General features: G+C 45.6%; 1 protein-coding gene across 1 annotated transcript in view; it reads right to left on the minus strand.

Annotated features, from left to right (window-relative positions):
* LOC149328313 (uncharacterized) overlaps positions 1-20,902 on the minus strand; it is a 45,694-nt gene that overhangs the window by 17,928 nt on the left and 6,864 nt on the right. The window contains exons 3-6 of the mRNA XM_089560669.1: positions 17,950-18,039; positions 13,083-13,143; positions 10,728-10,765; positions 6,908-6,997 (exon numbers count right to left, since the gene is read on the minus strand). Of these exons, the coding sequence (XP_089416795.1) occupies positions 6,908-6,997; positions 10,728-10,765; positions 13,083-13,143; positions 17,950-18,039 (279 nt within the window). The remainder of the gene's footprint in view (positions 1-6,907; positions 6,998-10,727; positions 10,766-13,082; positions 13,144-17,949; positions 18,040-20,902) is intronic.

Consider the following 20,902-nt stretch of genomic DNA (forward strand, 5'->3'; position numbering starts at 1 on the left):
TCTTTCTGCAATTATGTGGGGATTTTTTTAGAGATTCAACATGTCTGCAGATTAGAATCGCGGTGTCGGTCAAAGGTGCTGCGTGCCCGGCTGTAGTAACAACACGAGAAAGGACATCAACATTTCATACCACGTATTCCCCAAGGACAAGAAGCTGAAGCTAGAATGGGTGCGCAGGATAAATCGGCAACGTTCGCAAGGGCGATTTACCCTGTGGAAGCCTTCGAAACACCACAAAATATGTGGTACGCATTTCAACATTAGCGGGCGCAAGGGATACATGGATCGTCTCTCCACGATCTTTCCACACCGAGTGTATGCGGAACGGACGCCTGCTGTGATTACGCAGAGCAATGGGCACATGCGAACCTCCAACTTCGGCTGGTGACCGGGGCAGAGGGCGTCGCGACTAGGTACGGCCAGAACGCCACAACCGGCAGCCTGAAGGCCGCCCACAATGCCGCTGCATAATTTTCGTTTTTTTGGGGGGGCTTTAATGAATAAAGTTATTCACCACCACCATGGGCACATAAGCGGCGAGGGCTCTGTGTATACATGTATTGGGAGAACGCCGGTCTTTGCGTCTGCTGGTGCTCGGCTGGTTATCCGTGGCCACGGAACGCAACATCCGACTGTGTCACGCTTACTGTGTCAACCAAGTGTGTCATGTTTAGCAAATAGCTCGTGTTCTGTCTAAGGGAGTGCTTGAAGATTATATATTACAGCAGTGAACATTTCCCGCGTTAGCATGAAATTTCCCCAGGAGTGCGCCGATGAGTACAACTGCACACATACTGTTGTTTACATCGCTGCGTACGAATAGTTAGTACTCGTTTTCATGACATAAAACGCAATCGGCGCTTTAGTTCTATTAATCAGCCTGTTTTCTTTTCTACCGGCTGTAGCCGTGCTTTTTTTACGCAGTGCGATAATGTGTGGGAAGCGATGATGCGATCGCACGCCTAAGAAACACTTAACCGCGGGCTGTTGACATCGCGCAGGACGGCGCTTCTCGTTTTTTGTCCCGGCTTCCTCCGACGTGACCAGTACTTTATTTTAAACTACTTTATCCAGAAGTATGTTTGGCGACCGTTCGCTTTAATTGAAACGGCCTAACTTGTTATCCACAAGCTAGCGACGGCAACGACTGCTGCTGGCCGTAAAGCACGGCTCGGCAGTCTGGGTCACACCGGCGTTTCACGTTCATCATATGCGTGCCCAGCGATGTAAGCAATAATTAATTTCAGGTCACTATTGCCAAAACTACACTCGGTGACCATTTTCATTCGCTAAAGCTAGTGATTCGCTCATCACAACCGCCTCAATCACAGATCATATCCTACGAACTCGCTAGGCCTAGTCGTCGCGGAAGGGAAGGGAGTCGTCGTCGACCAGCGCTTATCGCTGGTGACTGTTCAGGTGTGCACATGTGAAATATGGCCGTTCGTTTCGCTCATTTAGAAGCGCGAACATATTTGCACCGCCGCCTCATCACCGTGCTTTCGCTCAGCCGCCGACAAGGCTGACCGTCCGCCGATCGGATTCGTCGGTGTCGTTGGCCCGAAAAACGTGTCCCACTGCAATTATATTATAGTAAACTAGATATTTCACTATAATCACATGCTGCTGTTGACCGTGATAGTGTCGTTGTCGGACTAGTGTGACCGTCGTCATCGTTGTACACTGAAAACGAGCTGAGGCTTTCGAATGCGCTTGGAAAGTGTCGTGTAGCACCGCGCGCGTCCGTCGATTCCGAATGCCATTCCAAGTCTCGACTGCCATTCGACTCAGATGTCATTCGAACGTTCCCATGTAGCACAGGTATTAGAAACAGCGATGGCGACGAGATGGCAGAGGAAGGCTTTCCGGTGATCAGGCGCAGTCGGAGAGACGAACGAAAAAACGCGAGCGCGGCGCCGCGGGCGCCGCGGCGCTCCATTTTCCCAGAGTGCTTTGCGCGGCCGCTTGGTGGCGCGGCGGAATTTGTGGAAAGGTCTATAGAGGATGTTCTACGTTCGTCGCTATGGCCGAGGGGGGCGCTGGTGAAAACTCTCCAGGTTCAGTTACAGGCAAACATAAATACCCGCTCAAGCGGAAGATTACACAGCTGTCGTCGGAGCTCAGTGAGTAGGGCACCGGAAGCGAAATTCGAGGTCGTGGGTTGGGATCCCGCCGGCTGCATAGTTATTTTTATTGTGCTTTATAGTTAATTTTATTTAAATGAGAGATTCTTTAGTTCTAGCCGCCACTGATCTACATGAGATATTAAAAAAATAGTAGAAACATTACCCTCCTCCATACACACGCACACACACAAAGAGAGAGAGAGACACACGCGCACACACACATATGTAGCAACCTGTCCTCCGCGTCATGAATGTAGAGGATGACCAATTCCTCATATATGGACATTAACCCATTGTCGCTAACTGAGCAACTGCCATGCGTGAACACTAGATCTGAACACCGGAACCGAACTGAAAACCGAAATGATAGCGCACCTAGCATTCGGCCTAACTGCGCAAATCGATCGTGATTTTTTAACTTGGCAGATTTTTATTTTAAAAACTGTGAGATTTCAGTGTGATCTGTTCAGCTAGAGGATTGTACTGCGAGGAGAACATTCTATAACTCATATTTGTCAATATTCTCAAATGAAATAAAAACTATTCAGTTCTGAATTTCCGGGCAAAGGTTACACTGCACGAATGATGGCAATCAACATCGAACATGTGCCCTATTTTTTAAATTTCTTAATAGTCGATGTGGTTCGAAACATCGAACACCAAAGTTACGTATTTCAATACTTGTTGAGTTGGCTTTCGAGCATTATCTATTTTTAAGTGATATCGCTGCGCGTGGTATCGTCACCGAAATTGTTTTCACTGCTCATCATATGCAATAACTGCGCCTACATTTGATGCACATGAAGTGCAAAGCACGGCATTTTATAAATGTGCAATGCGAGAAAGCCAACTCCACGTGCTTTGTAATGCGTATGCCGTTCGTTATATGAAAAAACATCGCTTATTAAAATAACTTAAAAACACGTCTCGCCTTCGTTGTGAACGGCCCTCATTGTCTGAATGTAACCTTGCCCCACTAATTTAAAAACTAAATAAAAAGGTTCATTTTGTTAATTCCCATCAATTAATCGCTTATATCGATCCATATGGGGCACATAATGACCGCATTCCTGCACAAAGCAGCTCTATAGACCGCACCGACGTCTCTGTCGCTGTTTTTTCAACAAAAATCTGTAATTGTTAAACAAATCACCTTTATATTAAGTAGTAAAAATCAGGCTTTGCACATTTGTGAAATTAGGTAGTAAGAGACACGTGAAATCCACCTCTGCCCATAAGATGCGCGTCCAGTGGAACAGTAACTACATTCACGCTGGCTGCAGTGACTTAAAAGTCAATATGTTTTGGTTCATTAGGTGCCATGCAGTGACAATTATAATCTCACTTCGTGTTACCCTGGCTGCATGGCATACATGCAGAGGTGAAAATCAGGCACCTCTCAGTGCATAAATTTCGAGAAATCTGTAAGGCTTAAATATGAACTCCCTGTATATATACAAGCACGTCAGGAGGGCGCAAGTCAAAACCGCGCGTCTAAACACTTTGTTGCGCAAAGAACAGCGAAGCCGCCACGTTGTCTGGAGAGGTTTCCAAGTCACCTGCCTTGTGCCCAATAGAGTAATGAAAAAAAGTTTGCAGGATGTGGGTGCGTGGAAAGAAAATTAATTATCTGTGCTGAGAAGAAGCCGGTCAATGAAAAAGCCTAAATCGAAAAGAGAACACGTTTGCTCAATCCGTTGCAATAGACACCAGCTGACTGGCTATCAACACTAAGCGGAAATAATTGCTTTCCCATGAATACGGATCCTGTAAATTTCCGAGCATGACTGTACCACAATGTCCGAGAGTAGTGTGCTCGCGGGAGGCTCCAAAGGAAGCGGCAACCGGCAATCTTTCGTGCGAACATGCAGGGCGTATCTCTGTTACATGGTTCAAAATCTCAATCTCATGAAAAGTAGCGGAATCTCAAGAGACCGCGAGTCTAATTAAATTCGAGCACTACCGCGTGAAAGCGACACGCAATCTCGGTCTAAGTATAAAGCTTGCCTGATGAGCGGAATTCCACGCGAAATGCGAGAGCTCATTTACCGATTAAGCCTGTGAAGGCTTCGACGCACAGTGCCTAGTTGCGCCCAATCTCTCGATGTGGCATGCTTATGACACCGGGAAGAATGGAGATGGCGTTCCGTCTCAAAAACGGGGCTACTGTTCGCACACCATTGCTCAGGGTGCTCTTTGTTTTGCGTTGTCAGCACGCTCAGTTCCGTGCAACTAACAGTCTTAAGCAGTCCACTGAAACACAATGCGACACAGCAGCAAAAAACGTTCCATTTTACTTTTCCAGCTGTCATAACGAAGACCCCTCGCCTCCACGCTGTCAGCATCCAGCGTCCCGCGAACATGTGAACACACCGTGCACTGTGCCCGAGTCTGGTGCTAATTTCGCCGTCTTGACATCGAGCACAGGGTCGCAGCAACAACGCATTAGTGCCCTCGTATCGACATTTCCATCCTCGGCCTGTGAGTCTGATCTGTCAACGCGAGCACATTGAAGCCGACATTCACCGCTTACTGTGGGACTTATTCCCATTACTTTACATCCAATTACTTATTCCCATAACTTATTAAGCCGCCGCAGTGGCTCAGTGGTTATGGAGCTCGGCTGCTGACCCAAAAGACGCGGGTTCGATCCCGGCCGCGGCGGTTGAATTTCTTTGGAGAAGAAATTCTAGAGGCCCGTGTGCTGTGCCATGTCAGTGCACGTTAAAGAACCCCAGGCGGTCGAAATTTCCGGAGCCCTCCACTACGGCGTCTCTCATAGCCTTAGTCGCTTTGGGACGTTAAACCCCATAAACCAACCAAACCAACCATAACTTATTTCCCTTCCTTTAATAATTACTGCATCCTTCACCACACTTCCGCTCATTGACGCCCTGAGGCCATAAATTTCGTTTAAAAAATTCACATTTTGAAATCACTGGATGGCGTGCCATCCGGAGAGCAAGTGCTATAGCAGCCGCAGCAGTTATGACAAAGCCGCTAGCGGCGACGCGGCAGATTATTCACCTTACAGGAAGAGCATAGGTGGAAGCGCGGCGGGGCGTCGTTCTCTGAACGCCGCACCTATGCTGGAGGGCCAGAGCCGTAAACGTGCGGCAGGTCGACCATAGGACCAATGCTTTCGGGACGCTGACCGCAAACGAGCTCCACGGCAAGACGCTCAAACAGTTGCCAACAGATTTCTCACACCATAAAGCACTCGTAAAAAGCACCGCTAAAACGCAATCAGCAGTCACTCATGGGATGCAGCAGCATACAAAGCAAATGCAATAATTAGAAAAGTGCAACGTGGATGAGCTAGCGATGGTCATTCGCATTGCCACGGGGGCATTCACCACATTTTTTCCTGTTCAGATGAAGAGCTCACCGACATCATGTGGCATATACTAGTAGCATATACTAGCTAGAATTTATGGCGCAGCTTTGGTATCAGAAGATAGGAACCACGATTGAGAAAACCCACCACACATGTGATGACTATCTTCCCGCATTGTCACAAGCTCTACAGCTGCTGATGCCGCTTTTGTGACCTGAAATGTGGCATCGAATCTGCTGCTGAGTGATACAGCAATAGCTGCTGTTGATACGGTAGGTGTCACTGATCTGTCGATATAAGCGTGGATATAGCCGCTACATTCTGACCCCGAGTTAGTCTCCGCTCGAGTAAGCTGGTGTAGCCCACGAACTTGTCTCGACGACTTTTTTACTTTGAATGTGGAATATTGATGAAAGACTAAATGCAGGTGAGCGCTTCCGTGCATCAAGTGCGGCGTCTATTTCGGGTTTCCTCAAGAGAAAGTCGACAAACTCACAACGCGAAAGTGGCGTCAACTGACGGGCTAGTTGGTTTTCCATGGTGTTTTACCAGCGCAAGAAAATGCGGACGAAGGAACACAGAACAATGTAAAACGAAAGTGGCGTCTAAATCTCCAAAGAGAGAATCGAGCCACGGTTAGAAAACTCTGCCGTGATTGCTCATCTCGGAGGCAACGGCTCATAGTTCGTCCTCTTTTCCTCTACCTAGATGAGCGCCAGTTTATTTGCAAGCGCTGCCAAAAATCAAGTACAATTTTCCTACGCTGCTACGTTGCCATCATAGAGTTAACATGCTGACTCCACGTTGTGTCGCCATAGCGAACATCACTGTTGGTTCCTTTCGCAGCTATAACTCCCTCATGTATAGCGCGATGCCGCAGCTTTGGCGCCACAGTTCGCTGTTTTCGCCCGCATGCCATAAGACGCGAACATTCCTACGAATATTCGATTCAAGTGTCTGACTGTTCGATGCATGTTCGATAGGTTGTTTAGCTCCACTATTGGGTTTTCATCACAAGCGAAGCACTGCTATTCTTATTCGTTTCGGTTTTTAAGAAGGTCTACCGCACAAACAGCTAACGAGGACACAGGCGTGCGCTTGGGGCTGTCGATAGTAGGACAGAAATCCTGTTTGCGTTACGTTCCCCGGGCCTATAACAATACTATAAAACTTCAAAGGAATACTTGATGACGGAAGTGTACGGACAAAGGGCGAAACGGGCTTTTATAGGTTCGCGGTACATTAGCTTTCTCATTGTCTGCCAAAAAATTTGACCCAGGCAGCGTGAAGAAAATCTGTTAATGACGTTTGATGGTTACTGGAAGTATGTCTGAAAATGGTTCAAAAGTTGAAGCGAAGGCGTTCAAAGACATCGCGCTGGCAAGGCCCCATATGCAATTTGTAGGTAATGACCACATTTATAAACAGTAAAAGATGGGCTTACGAGACAAGGCGTTCCATAAAAGTAGTTCTTCCGTTTGCGCTGTCCGAATCGGTCTCTGCATGTGTAGCGGCACGAAGGGGCGTATCCTCTCTGGAAGGAAATGCATTGCAGCAGGTTACCTCCGCGCTTCCAAGAAACAAGTTCTTGTTAGAGTCATAGCAGAGTGGTATGTTAACTAGAAATACGAGTGAATAGTTGAAGCAAGGCATGCAATTATTTTTAGAGTTAATGGCACCCGTGCGGAGTAAAAGAGAAAGAGGCAAAAGCTTAAGTTCTCGATAGAGGCCCTTGCAAAATGACGCATATCTTCTTAAGACTTGTGCCTCAAGAAAGTAGCGTACCCTACGGCGTGAAGATACGTCACGGGGTGCGTACTGAAGTTAGCAATAGTGAACAAGCTTTATTTGATTGAGCGTGAAAAATTGCCTCACACAAAACAAGCAATTCTGTATTTTAAGAAGCAAGATGGTGCTGCGATATATGGCGTATGCCACTTAATCGAAATAAATGCAGATTCGCATAATTATTCCTCAAAAGCACCGTGATTAACAACCCTTACAACATTTTACCGTAGTCATTGGAACAAAGTAATCTGAAAAACATCTGGGAGGGCACATTACACCTTCACTGCCATGGAGAACGCACATTTCTGCCATATTTTCCAAGGCGTCGCGCACAATAGAGACCCTCCGCCTAAGTCAGTGTCTCTGACCCCCTCCCCAAAAATAGCTTTTCCTTGCGGAATCCTGCCACTTAAGACGCATCCAAACACTCTGTTTACCCAATCTTCGTCACCTACACCGCATTCATCCAATATTACACGCAGATAAACGTTAGTGTGCTAATATTCCTACAATGACACACATTGCATGGGCATGCACAGCGACACCCTGGAAGTCTAAGGAGCGCTAAAGTGTCGGTGGAAGCTACTGGAGTCCTGGATTGAGGACTCCACTTGCGGTCTGCTCCGGTCTTTTATACCATAAAATTTTACTCTCTCTATAATACAATCTGAAATCTTCCTCAGCCGACGAAAAATAGCTGGCGTACACCACATTCATCCGTCAGAAGTTAAATATTCTTCATCTTTCTGCGTTCTTTTCGAGCATACCTCACCACCCACCTTAAAGTCATTGAAAACATCGCCGCGCGTTTCATCATCATCATTTCGTAATATTAAAACGAAAACCAGTATCGCTTAAATAAAAAAAAAAAACTCGCGGCCTTCCAACGCTCCCGACCGACCAAGTAATTTTACGTTTAAGCATTTTTTACTCTTTCTTTAATGGCAAGACATTCTTTCCTGCAACCACCCCCAGAACGTAATTCCGCTTAGAAGACAGTCACCTCATCGCAGGTACCAATGTCCGCACTTGTGCCACTAAAATTCATTTTTCTCTGGGCGCATAGCGCTTTGAAACAGCCTTTAACATAATTACATGCTCTGACCGCCATCTATGCCATCACAAATAGGCTGGTCATTTTTCGTACAAGAGCAACCTATTTTTGTAACTGCGTATTACCTGATACCGCAGACTTGTTATAACCATACTGCGATGTTGAAGCGCGAACACTACCCAGTTTTAAATTTTTTAGGCACCCTTTTGGATTGTTCTGTAGTTTTGTTTTTGAGTTAATTTTGTAATGCACACTTTCTCTCTTTTCTTGTGTCTTTTACTTTTGTCCAGACGCTACTCCCAACTGAATGCACACCCCCCTTCTGTAATGTCTCCGGGCCTTTAAGGGATGAAAAAAATAAAATGCAAATATTATTCTATCTGGTTTAAAAGTGGTAGCGTCAAAGAACAGCCCAATTAGCGCAGTATAGAAGCTTTCGATGCCAGCAGTGAACATCATTCATTGTCATATTTATGTGACAGAATGACCATATGCCACATTAGGATACTCGTAGTTTCCAGTTTCTATGATGTCCTTCCTTCGCAAACAGTAACGCGTGGAGAATGCAGTTTAAGCTTTTTCCTTCCTGATTGATTACTGTTCCCGAACAGGGTTTTTGGATGCCCAAGTATATTTAATTCTTCGCTTATATGTGGGAATTATATAAGTGGTGGAGCCGAGTAGGGTAGAATCTACGCGAAAGACGCTGTTTCCCACAGTTGGTGTGTGCCAAATAGCTCAGATGAAGGCACTCCATGCAAGCTTGGTCTGCATTAAAAACGACTGAGGCTGCGCTGACGCGCTCATCCTGCTCGACAGTGAGCATGGGGGAGCAAGTGCCTTCTTTAGAAATGTCCTCATGAAATCGGATTTGTTTTTCGGCACTGTAGTGGGGTTTGCATAGACGCTCAGAAGGTCAGACAGTCAACGGGAGCATTTCATTTCACCGCTTAAGAGCTGTTAAACGTCTGGGGGCACCAGAAGATACCCAAGAAAAACATCCAGAACTTAGCGCTATTGGTAGCCTGGGAACTTTCTGAAAAAGCATCTCGCACATACTGCACGTGGCTAAATGCGCACAAGCGAATGAATGGTGTCCGAAAAACGCCCGAGAAATTGTAATTAATGCAATTTGTGGAACAACGGGGTAGCCTTCTTTCTAACGTGTCCAGTAATATTATGATGCATTCACCTTAAGTTTAAGATGTATGACATGTAGGCTAGTGCTCAGGTTTACTACCACTTACGAAGGCTTTAAAAACTTATCCTACCCATACCAAACGCATAAAAAATGGTTTTTAAAATTGGTTTTTGAGGAAAGAAAATGACGCAGTAGCTTTCTGACGGGCAGCCGAACCACGCCGCAAGGGAAGGGAGGAAGGCGGGAGGGAAAGAAGAAAGATAGAAAGAGGTGCCGTAGTGGAGGTCTCCGGAATAATTTCGACAACCTGGGGATATTTGACGTGCACTGACATCGCCCAGCAGACCAGCGTTTCTGCAGAAAATCCGGTACGGTGGTTGCCATGGTGAGCGAAAAATTCCCGGAGAAGCAACCTGGTAGGCCACCTAGGTCAGATGACCTTGAGGCCTCATCGAAACCTGCCCATAAAACTATGAGAAAACTGACCACCGTAGCAGGTGGCAGTTAAACGCTGTTCGCGACAGGTTGCTCGGGTCCCATTCTGGGTTGCTCGTGACAGCAACCTGGGACCCACAAGCCACACCGGTGGTAGCAGCTGTCATCGCAAGGCAGTGGCGCAGTTTAATCGCTGCCCCACAGCTTCAGGTGTAGTATGATGACTCCCGGGGAATCTGTAAATCTGAAGTCAAGAGTGACCAATGCCGCTATATGGATATTAACTATTAACGCTATCCCGTCATGCAAGTTGGTAACATCCTAATGAAAATCAAGAGGAGGAAATGGGCTTCGCAGGGCATGTAATCGAAGGCAAGACAACCGCTGGTCAATAAGGGTAACGGGCAGAAGTACTTGCTGTTGGGCAAGATGGTTCATCATAAATTTTTTGAATGGCGTGTCATCCTGTGTTCCCTTGCGCCATTCAAATATTTTAAGGGTAACGGAGTAGATGTCAAGAGAAGGCAAGCGCAGCGTCTGTCATTTTCGCGTCTGCCATCAAAAGTGGGGTACGCCATGACTATGTCGTCCGGCGGTGTGCTTGCAGATAGCATCCGTGCTCCCCTCTCGGCTGCTGACATGTCCAGGAAGAAAGTAGCGCTGGCACCCACAAAATGGATACCCCCGAGTCGTGCTGGTGTCTGCTTGTGGGCTACAGTCCTCACTACTAACGACGGGTGAAATGCACGATAAGTCATATTATGCGGAGCGGCAGATACAAAAGTGCAAATGAATATGGTACAGCTCTTGTAATAAACTTTCTCTCGTTTTTTTCTATGTACTTACGCCTCGGTAAACGCCGTCGCAAGTTGTATACCAGGGTGCTGAAAGAGGGAGAATTCGGCATGAATGACTAGCACCGGTAATAATTGAAAGGGAAGAGGGAACCCACCGGCGCTTGTGTCTAATTCTATTTTTTCGTGCGCGCATATAAGTGCACTTTTCTTTCCGTTTAAGATCATCCCCTCGCCCTGCTTCACTACGTTTTCATATCCAAGAATTCTAGAGAAAACAATTTTGGAACAGGAAAGAGTTTATGAACTCAATGTTTTTCATATATTCTAAGATTTCATTATAAAAATAAATTTATCGGCTGATCAACCTTCGACAGGCTTACAATTTTTGCTATTAACATTTTTGCTATCATCAAAAGCATTCCCTATTGTTATTTTTATGGCATTCTTAACTGTTTCATGCGAGCGATGGAAAAGTTTGGAATAAAGTTTTTGCTGCACATGGGTAAATTGGAACATTACCTTCAATATTTCCGCAACAGTAGCTTATAACATTCACTATTCAAAATTTTTGTCCAGCAATGTTGGACACTAGAAGGTAAAGTGGCTCCACTGCTAGTCAAGACACGCAGGAAATGATGCAGTGAAAGCAAAGCTTTGACTAATCGGTGAATAATCATGCTGAAAAACAGCGCAAAATACAGGGTCTGTTCTGAAAGTAGTAGGACTGGTTTTTTCCTGGGCGAACGGGCGGGCGAGAGGCGGTCTGCGCGTGCAGGATCGTTGAAGGGGGATATTGGGAATGCTGGGGAAAATCGGAAGTCGGCTCTCGGCCGTTGAAGAGAGGAGGTCGCTTGTACTTTGAACCCCTGTCGAAACGTCTCGTCACGCAGAATCGTCGAGCGTTTACTGAAAAAGCGATACGTGATCAAAATTTTGAGTAAATCTTGGCAAAACGGGCAAAGAGACTCACAACATAATTAAGGAGGCCTATGGTGACGCTTCCATGAGTAGATCAGGTGTTTTTTGAGTGGCACAAGCTTTTCCGAGAAGGTAAGGAAAGAGTGGAGGAAGACGACCGCTCCAGACGCCCTTCGACCAGCATGACCAACGAAAATGTGTAGCTAGTGAAACATTTACTTAACAGTGATCGTAGAATGAGTATTAGAATGATTGCTGATGACTTGAGCATTCCTCAAACCCAAGTTTTTGAGATCGTGAAAGAAAACGTATCCATGAGGAAAGCGTGCGTGAAGTTGGTGCTGGGAGTGTTTTCAGAGGAGGAAAAGGCCAACCGGTAGGATCTTCTTCACCATGAGAATGAGGACCCCGATTTTATGCCCAGCACAAGGCGGCAACGCTGCCTCAGCCCCCCTACAGCCTCGACTTGGCCCCACCAGACTTTTTTCTATTCCCGAGAATAAAATTTACGCTTGAGGGGGGACATCACGGATCGGTAGAGGTGGTTCAACAGGCCGTGACGAGAGAGCTAAACAGCATTCCGGTCCAGGCGTTCCTGGAAGCGTACGAAAACTGTAAAACTCATTGGCAGCAGCGTGTAGGTGCGGAAGGGTGCACCTACACGCTCTAGGGTGCACCTACACCTACAACCTTGAAAAACTGTAATCGTTTGTACTGTTCTATTGAATAAATTTTGTTTAAAAAAATGAGTCCTACTACTTTCAGAACAGACCATGTAGATTGGACGCGCAAGAGAAAGAAGACACCACCTGCGCATGTGGTGTCGTCGTACACTTGTGCGTTCCGTCCAGCTGGCTTTGTTTTTCACCATGAATGACGCAAGCACTATACATTTATTGTACCACTTGCCCTGATACAGTGTGTGCTCGTCGGCTATGACATACAGGAAAGATCATCAAGGAGAATTTATTACTAACAGTGTATAATATCCTAAGGGGGTAAGTGTTTCCCGACTTGCCTGCATTGAAGTTATGCCCTGTCCAAGTGCGGCATAAATTGGTTTGCTATGCGCCACTTTTAATCACTACTAATAGTTTATGTAGAATTTACATGGCCAGTCACTGAACTACGCTTCGGAATAGGTAAGTTCAGGAAGCTATCTTCAGGAAAAACTTGAAGACGCTTCTAGCTGCCTTCCTTTCTATATCCAGTGCCAGCATTATGTCGTCTTTGTTACAGCTTAGTGACACCACATGACAAAACCCAACAAAGAATCGAGCAATAGAAGAGGAAAAATGTGTGTTCTCAAAATGTACTCCTGTGTAGGAGATTGTGTGATGATTGTTGGCGCAAAAGACTTGTTTTCATGTTGCGAAATTCGTTCAAAAGACTTCTCTTTAATTACAAAAAATTTTAAGGTGTCATAAAAAATATGTACTGCATGAAAATTTATTATGGTGGAGAAGTGGATCTCAGGTGAACTTACGTGAAATTTCAATGCACACTCCCCTGATGCACTGTCCTGCTGCATGGCGCCCCTTTGACAGCTGGAAGTATTGTGATAAAAGAAATTGTTAATCAGAAGCGGCACCGTGTAATTTACACGACGAGCGACTAGAAACGTTCAAAAACACCACCGCGAGGTGTTCTTGCTGACAGCATCACCCTGCTTCAGCTCATTTTCATTGACAAACAAGAGCGGCTTTGAGCCAGCAGGTACAGCGTTTTCGTTTCAAGGAAGCGCATAGAAAACTATTGTAGCAGGAAGGACCGTACACACACTGGAAATGCGTTGTAAATGGAATAGCTTGTTTTGAAAAGTACTGTAAGAGGATTATGCTTTTTTAAGGAACTGATGGAGAAAACATTTTTTCGAATTTTATCTGAATGAAGTATTTTAAAATGTTCGGGACCGCCTTTATGACTTTTGCAAGAAAAATTACCAGAACTACGGAGTCCTTAACAGCTCTTATCTTCGGTTGTCGAGAATTTGTGTGGTCAGCGCTGCATCCTTGAATATAAACAGAATACTTAACTCTGCTACACAGTGTACGCCACTGACAAAAAATTATTACGAACGAATTTCTCGAAATCATTCAGTCTGACATCCTCGACGTGTTGAGGGTCCGCCCAGCGTTGACGGCATGGAGGATCAGGTACGTGGAAAAGGTGAGTCGGCCGATGGACAGTGCTATGTTGGTTGGACACCAGGGCTCAGTCATCGGTCCTTTTTGGATTAATTTAAATAAACCGATCGCTCCTTTTTATATAATTAGCGCGTTGTGCATCCTCTCTGCTTCGAGGCAGTGAAGCTGTGAAGAAATTTTTGTTTGTCGAGTGGCTGTCGATATATTTTGCTTGTCATAGAAGAGAAATGACATTTGTAGTGGATATAGTTCGTCGGAAATGCTGCTATCCTGTCTTGTTTTTAAACGAGGGTTCCATATTTTTTTTAAACCGCATTGCAAACGTATTCAGATTTCTTTCTAGTAAGAAGTTTCCGCTTCTTAAGTGCGAAAGATGTAAACATCTACTTTAAGTTCAGTCGTCTAAAATGATGGAGCATTTCAAGACAGAGGGCACTGAGCGACACAAGAAGGAGCCGAAAGGGTAATTTTCGTGTAGAGCATCCGGTAGACAGGAAGGCACGCAAAAACCATGCAGTTTGTTAACAATCATGCAAAATATATAACGATGGGTAGCTTATTAAGCAAACAAGGGAAGGGGATGAGGGGCTCGTTATAAACATGAGAGAAGCCAAGAGCCATAGAAACCAAGGAGCACAGGGGATTTTTTTTAAATTAATTTTTATTTTTTTGTGGTGTTGATCAAGTAAGAATATTACTGAATATCTTGTCGCTTAAAGCTAATTGATTAGAAAAGCAGAAGAAAAAACAACCACATGCCGCCGGTGGGATCCGAACCCACGACCTCCGAATTACGCGTCCGGTGCTCTACCTCTGAGCTACGGCGACGGCTGTCAAACCTTCTGCTTTCGGGGGTATTTATGTTTACAAATAACCTAACCTTGAGAGTGTTCATCAGCGCCACCCACGTTCGTAAGCGGCGGACGTGGAACGTCCTGAGTTACCGCTGGTGGGACGTAGAACGCTATCGAACGGCGAGGGTGGAAGCTGTGTGAGAACCCTCTTATGCTTCCTATGGCGCAAGGCTGCCAGAACCGAGGCCCTCGCTAAGCAATTAAGCAAACAAGGGAAGGGGTGAGGGGCTCGTTATAAACATGAGAGAAGCCAACAGCCACAGAAACCAAGGAGCACAGGGTTTTTTTATTTTTAATTAATTTTTTTTTTTTTTGTGGTGTTGATCAAGTAAGAATATTACTGAATATCTTGTCGCTTAAAGCTAATTGATTAGAAAAGCAGAAGAAAAAACAACCACATGCCGCCGGTGGGATCCGAACCCACGACCTCCGAATTACGCGTCCGGTGCTCTACCTCTGAGCTACGGCGACGGCTGTCAAACCTTCTGCTTTAGGGGGTATTTATGTTTACAAATAACCTAACCTTGAGAGTGTTCATCAGCGCTACCCACGTTCGTAAGCGGCGGACGTGGAACGTCCTGAGTTACCGCTGGTGTGACGTAGAACGCCATCGAACGGCGAGGGTGGAAGCTGTGTGAGAACCCTCTTATGCTTCCTATGGCGCAAGGCTGCCAGAACCGAGGCCCTTGGTAAGCAATTAAGCAAACAAGGGAAGGGGATGAGGGGCTCGTTATAAACATGAGAGAAGCCAACAGCCACAGAAACCAAGGAGCACAGGGGATTTTTTTAATTTTTTTTTTGTGGTGTTGATCAAGTAAGAATATTACTGAATATCTCATCGCTTAAAGCTAATTGATTAGAAAAGCAGAAGAAAAAACAACCACATGCCGCCGGTGAGATCCGAACCCACGACCTCCAAATTACGCGTCCGGTGCTCTACCCCTGAGCTACGGCGACGGCTGTCAAACCTGCTGCTTTCGGGGGTATTTATGTTTACAAATAACCTAACCTTGAGAGTGTTCATCAGCTGCCACCCCCACGTTCGTAAGCGGCGGAGGTCGTGGGTTCGGATCCCACCGGCGGCATGTCGTTGTGACAGCCGTCGCCGTAGCTCAGAGGTAGAGCACCGGACGCGTAATTCGGAGGTCGTGGGTTCGGATCCCACCGGCGGCATGTGGTTGTTTTTTCTTCTGCTTTTCTAATCAATTAGCTTTAAGCGACAAGATATTCAGTAATATTCTAACTTGATCAACACCACGAAAAAAATAAAAATTAATTAAACAAAAATCCCCTGTGCTCCTTGGTTTCTGTGGCTGTTGGCTTCTCTCATGTTTATAACGAGCCCCTGATCCCCTTCCCTTGTTTGCTTAATTGCTTAGCGAGGGCCTCGGTTCTGGCAGCCTTTCGCCATAGGAAGCATAAGAGGGTTCTCACACAGCTTCCACCCTCGCCGTTCGATGGCGTTCTACGTCACACCAGCGGTAACTCAGGACGTTCCACGTCCGCCGCTTACGAACGTGTGTGGCGCTGATGAACACTCTCAAGGTTAGGTTATTTGTAAACATAAATACCCCCGAAAACAGAAGGTTTGATAGCCGTCGCCGTAGCTCAGAGGTAGAGCACCGGGCGCGTAATTCGGAGGTCGTGGGTTCGGATCCCACCGGCGGCATGTGGTTATTTTTTCTTCTGCTTTTCTAATCAATTAGCTTTAAGCGACAAGATATTCAGTAATATTCTTACTTGATCAACACCACAAAAAAATAAAAATTAATTAAAAAAAATCCCCTGTGCTCCTTGATTTCTGTGGCTGTTGGCTTCTCTGATGGGTAGCTTATGATACGCAGTAGCAATTCGTGCTTTGTTTATTATGCTGCCTTGCGATTCTTACAGTTGATATATGCTTTTCAACTGAGCAGTGTAAACCTGTCGCTCTACGCTGAGAAGTCAAACTTGGCATTGAAGTTTCACACGTTTCTATTTCCGGCAGATCTTGTTGCCTTCTCAGGAGCGGTTAGAAGAAACTGTTGCACTACGTAGGCAACAGTTTTATGACGTTGCCACTTCCTGAAGTTACAATATTTCTCACAACAACTATTGCAGTCACGCGGCATCCACGGCCGTGATGGCATTTTTCTATCTTAAGTAGCCGTATTCGCACCTGTTTCCATGCTAGACATCCTCCTGTGCGACTGTGCGAATTTTTCGAACGCGTTAAATGTTTGGGTCGGGCCACACTTTTGGGTTTAATTCCTTACACCCTGCCCTTACTTATACACACTGCATTGCAAACACTGCTATGTTCGACTAGTGAGACTTTACGGAGAACTGTCTTAGACCATGAGATTTTTTTCATTGGACGCAATTAATTTTACGCCAATGCCTTGCCAAGACTTCTTTCTCAGTTATCGCCGGGCATTAAACAGGGGCTAATCTACTATCGTGCACGATGAACTTTTAGTGCATCATTCCTTTAATACTACTGCGATAAACACAATGAATGCTACAGTGGAAGACACTGTGTTCACTTGTGCTGTTCGCGTGTCTGACTGTCCTTGGTTGTCTGTTGCTCTAGTGTTTTATAAATGATGCTTAACGGTGTCCTAGCCATCTATGGTTTCCATCCAGAAAACGGATTCATGAAAACACAAAACAAAATGAAGAATTGCTGAGGGGGAACGTTTGTTCTCTAGCCAACGTTTTGAAGATATGATTGGCTTTCGTGAAGATCACTTCTTCCCAAACGGAGTCGCGTTATCGAAGCTTTGGCTAGCAGAATGAACACCCTCTCGGCTTGTGAATTTTGTTTGGCTTTGTGCGATAGGTAATTTATTTAGACGCTGTTGAAAATCGGGAACGGAAGACGGCTGAATTTTTAACGTTGATGACAGCGTTCTTGCTTCGATGAGCGTGATGAGATGGCATGTTATCACTATAAAAGAATGCAGCGGAGCCCGCCGCCGCTTTGAGCTCAAAATATTTTTTTTTATTATTATTTTACTCGTTTCTTACTCTCAGCACCTTTGTCAAGGCATTACAGTGAGAGGGCAAGAATAATGCACTCAACTGTTCTTGTATTTAGAGGCCTTAATAGCAGCAATGCATAAAGACCTAAATGCAACTTGGAGGCTTTTGGCGTTTATAATTCAATAGAAATCTCTTTTTGTGGAGGATCAAAATGTTTGGCACTGAGATGCCGTTTCGTCTCATAGGTCCATAAATTAATCAATAGCAATGTGTTAGAAATAATTTCGTAAGGCGAGGAGAACGCTCAGATCTCCCGAAAAATTAACTTGTGAGCAGCAAATGCTAGCACAGAATTAGTTTCAAGCACTAAAACGACGAGACAGCCTACCGTGCAAGGCGCTCCATCTCCAAGGGTTCCTTGGGACCAGCCAGTGGCACGACTGAAGCATATGTATGCACAGGGCGATTTTGGTCCTGGCTGTAAGAGAGGAAAACAAAAGGTGGTGCCCATTCTGATATGTGTTTTTACTTCGGCCAATCATTTCAAATAATTAAAATTTTCCGTAGCAGTAGCTGCTGAAGGTAAAGTGTTGGTCGTGAAGTTTGAGTGCTGTTTGAATACTAAAACTTTTATGCAAAAACTGGGAAGTTTTTTATTTGTCAGACCACAGTGAACCATGAGTTTGTCGCAAAAGATATTGTTTTTTTTTTTCGGTGCCATTGTTTTTGTGTCTACAATACGAAAAGAGAGACCGAAACAATTTCAGTCAGGTTTTCTTCATAACTGGCAAATTTTTTTCAGCTTCCTGAAACAGAATGCGTTAGCTTTGATTGGAATCAAGAGTTCAGTAGTCCATCACACCCTGCTTTGTCTTATTTGTATCACTTTATGCTGTGCAGGCCGATGTTGCGGTCAGCCTTCGAAGTGAGCACGGAGGTTACCGCCATAAAATAGGCCTAGAACTCTCCATGAAAGGCAACCAAACAATAACACGAAGTTTCAGTATACTACGAATTCATCTGTGTGCATTCAAGGCGGCGAGGATTAAGTGTACAGCCGCTAAAAAAGAAGTGCTCGTTATAAATCTTCTTAGTGTGGTTGCGCATACTCGGAGGGGGCGAAATTTATTCTTTCCATGAACCAGAAGGCCCTCACTTACATTTTAAATGCGCATAGCCAAAAGGGTACATTGCTATGTTGGCAAACCAAATCCAGCATTTCGATTTCGCTATTTCGCTTCGTCCAGAGCCACTGCTTACGGACGCAGTCGAAGAGTATAAGCGCCCCGTTAAACGGACTAGAGCACACTTGAGAGAGTCAAGCAAAGAAACATGAAAAGGCACTTATGAACTGATGCTCATTTATGGGGGAGATCCCGTCCCGCTAGCAAGGGTTAGAAAGCCCGGGAGCTCCACCATGGTTTTCCTGAATCAGGAGTATGTAAAACAGGCTTGCTATGAGATTTACGCGGCTGGGTATGAATGAAAACACATCCATTATGTTTGTTGATGCCAGTTTTGCCCAATAAGTGCCGTTGCATTGTGGCGACCAGCTCTCGTCATAATTCCGCCAGCACATTCAAGTGAATCTTTACAAATCACGAACACTGATTTAGTGAAGCCCATCAAAAAGTATAGACGATCAGTCCCTGACCCACTTTTTCTCGTCTTCCGTACCACCGCTATAGACATGGGGATTTTGCTCTGTCAAACAAGGCTCAAGGCGATTGGAAAGAAAAACACATTCTCACGACAAGGGTGTTCTTATGAGCACAAAAAGCAAATGGGATGATGCCACGAAGATGCGGGGTCTCCTGCTTTTAGTAGGTCATGTAGATGAATACACAAGATTGACTTGGTATCGCAAGGTATGGTGGGCTAATCGTCCTGAAGCGCAAACAGGTGACGAGAGACGCCGCAGTGGAGGGCTCCGAAGTAATTTCGACCACGTGGGATTGTTTAAAGTGTGGTGATGATGTCGCGGCCAGGTTTCGGTTCTGGGTGGGTCCTTAGGTGAGAAGCAGAACGCCCCAGCCACCAAGCCACTGCAGTGGGTACGCAAGAATGATAGCGGCACGAAGAAGGAAAGCGGATGCATTGCGATTGCGCTCCTTGGAAGGAAATTTCCGAGAAGAGCTTAAATCACCTTGTGCGGCAATGATTAAGCTTGACTGAGTGCGAATTAAGGTAGAGAAATGGGCACATACTTCAAGGCCAGCTTTTTTGGAGGTCCATATTTTAGTGCCACAAATAGAAAAGGACCAGAACAGTACTGACGTAAACAACACATTCGCTGATGGTCAGTTTGATTTGTTTTACTCACAGGCAAACGGAGAAGGACAGTACGGTATTTATTACTGCTGTCTGTCGCTGTAGCAGTACCTCGGCCCATGGCCGACTGATCATTTTCGCAGCAGATTGAAAAAGCGACCGTTGGGAATATCGTGATCGTCTGTCCTGCGGGCCACCATGGCAGTGTTGATAGCAGAATTTTGATTGAAAGGCTCTTGATATACCTCGTTAAACAGAGCCTGTGTGTGTATTGTCCGAGAGTGTCCGTGTCTGCGAAGTGATATGCAAAGAGGACACCAGAACATGATGTCCTTAACGACATTGTGTCATTTTTCCTTCAATTTCAATTCGCAATTTTTCCTTCAAGGCAAAATCCACGTGGCGACCCATAGTTTGACTGCTGCTGCTTTTAGTTCCTCACAACTGCTAATAACACAGTCGCGGTCGTGCACTCTGACCCGCTGCGGTGGCTCAGTGATTATAGCGATCGGTTACTGAGCCTCAGTACACGGCTTCGAGTCCGGCCGCGGCGGCCTCGTTTCACTGAAGAATGGGGAATGCACCTGTATGCTATGCGATTCCAGTGCGCCTTAAAGGCCCCCAGCTGGTCGAAATTATTCGGGAGCCTTCCACTACGGCACCCCTTTCTCTCATTCTTCTTTGGCTCCCACCTTTCTCCCTTTTATTACGGCGTAGGAGTGGTGTCGAGGGTTAAGTTACTGCGATAGATGTATGCGTTAAGAGACAAAGAGAAAGAGAAAGAGAAAGAGAGTTAAAGTAACCGAAGCGTTCTACGCAAATCTTTTCAGTAGCCAATGTAATCTGAATGCTTATGGGGGAGGCTGCAGCACACGGCAATGGTATATCCCGCCAGGAAAGAAAGAGGAAGTAAAAAAAACCTTAGGAACAATTAAAAGGGGGAAAGCAGCCCGTAAGTATCAGGTAACACCTGATCTATTGCAGGATAGAGGAGAGATTGTGCTAGAAAAACTAGCCACACTGTATACGCAATACCTTATGACCCCGAGTGTACCACAAGCTTGGAAGAA

The sequence above is a fragment of the Amblyomma mixtum genome, chromosome 9 (assembly GCF_055824585.1).
Source record: "Amblyomma mixtum isolate Tamu chromosome 9, ASM5582458v1, whole genome shotgun sequence".
Taxonomy (NCBI): domain Eukaryota; kingdom Metazoa; phylum Arthropoda; class Arachnida; order Ixodida; family Ixodidae; genus Amblyomma; species Amblyomma mixtum.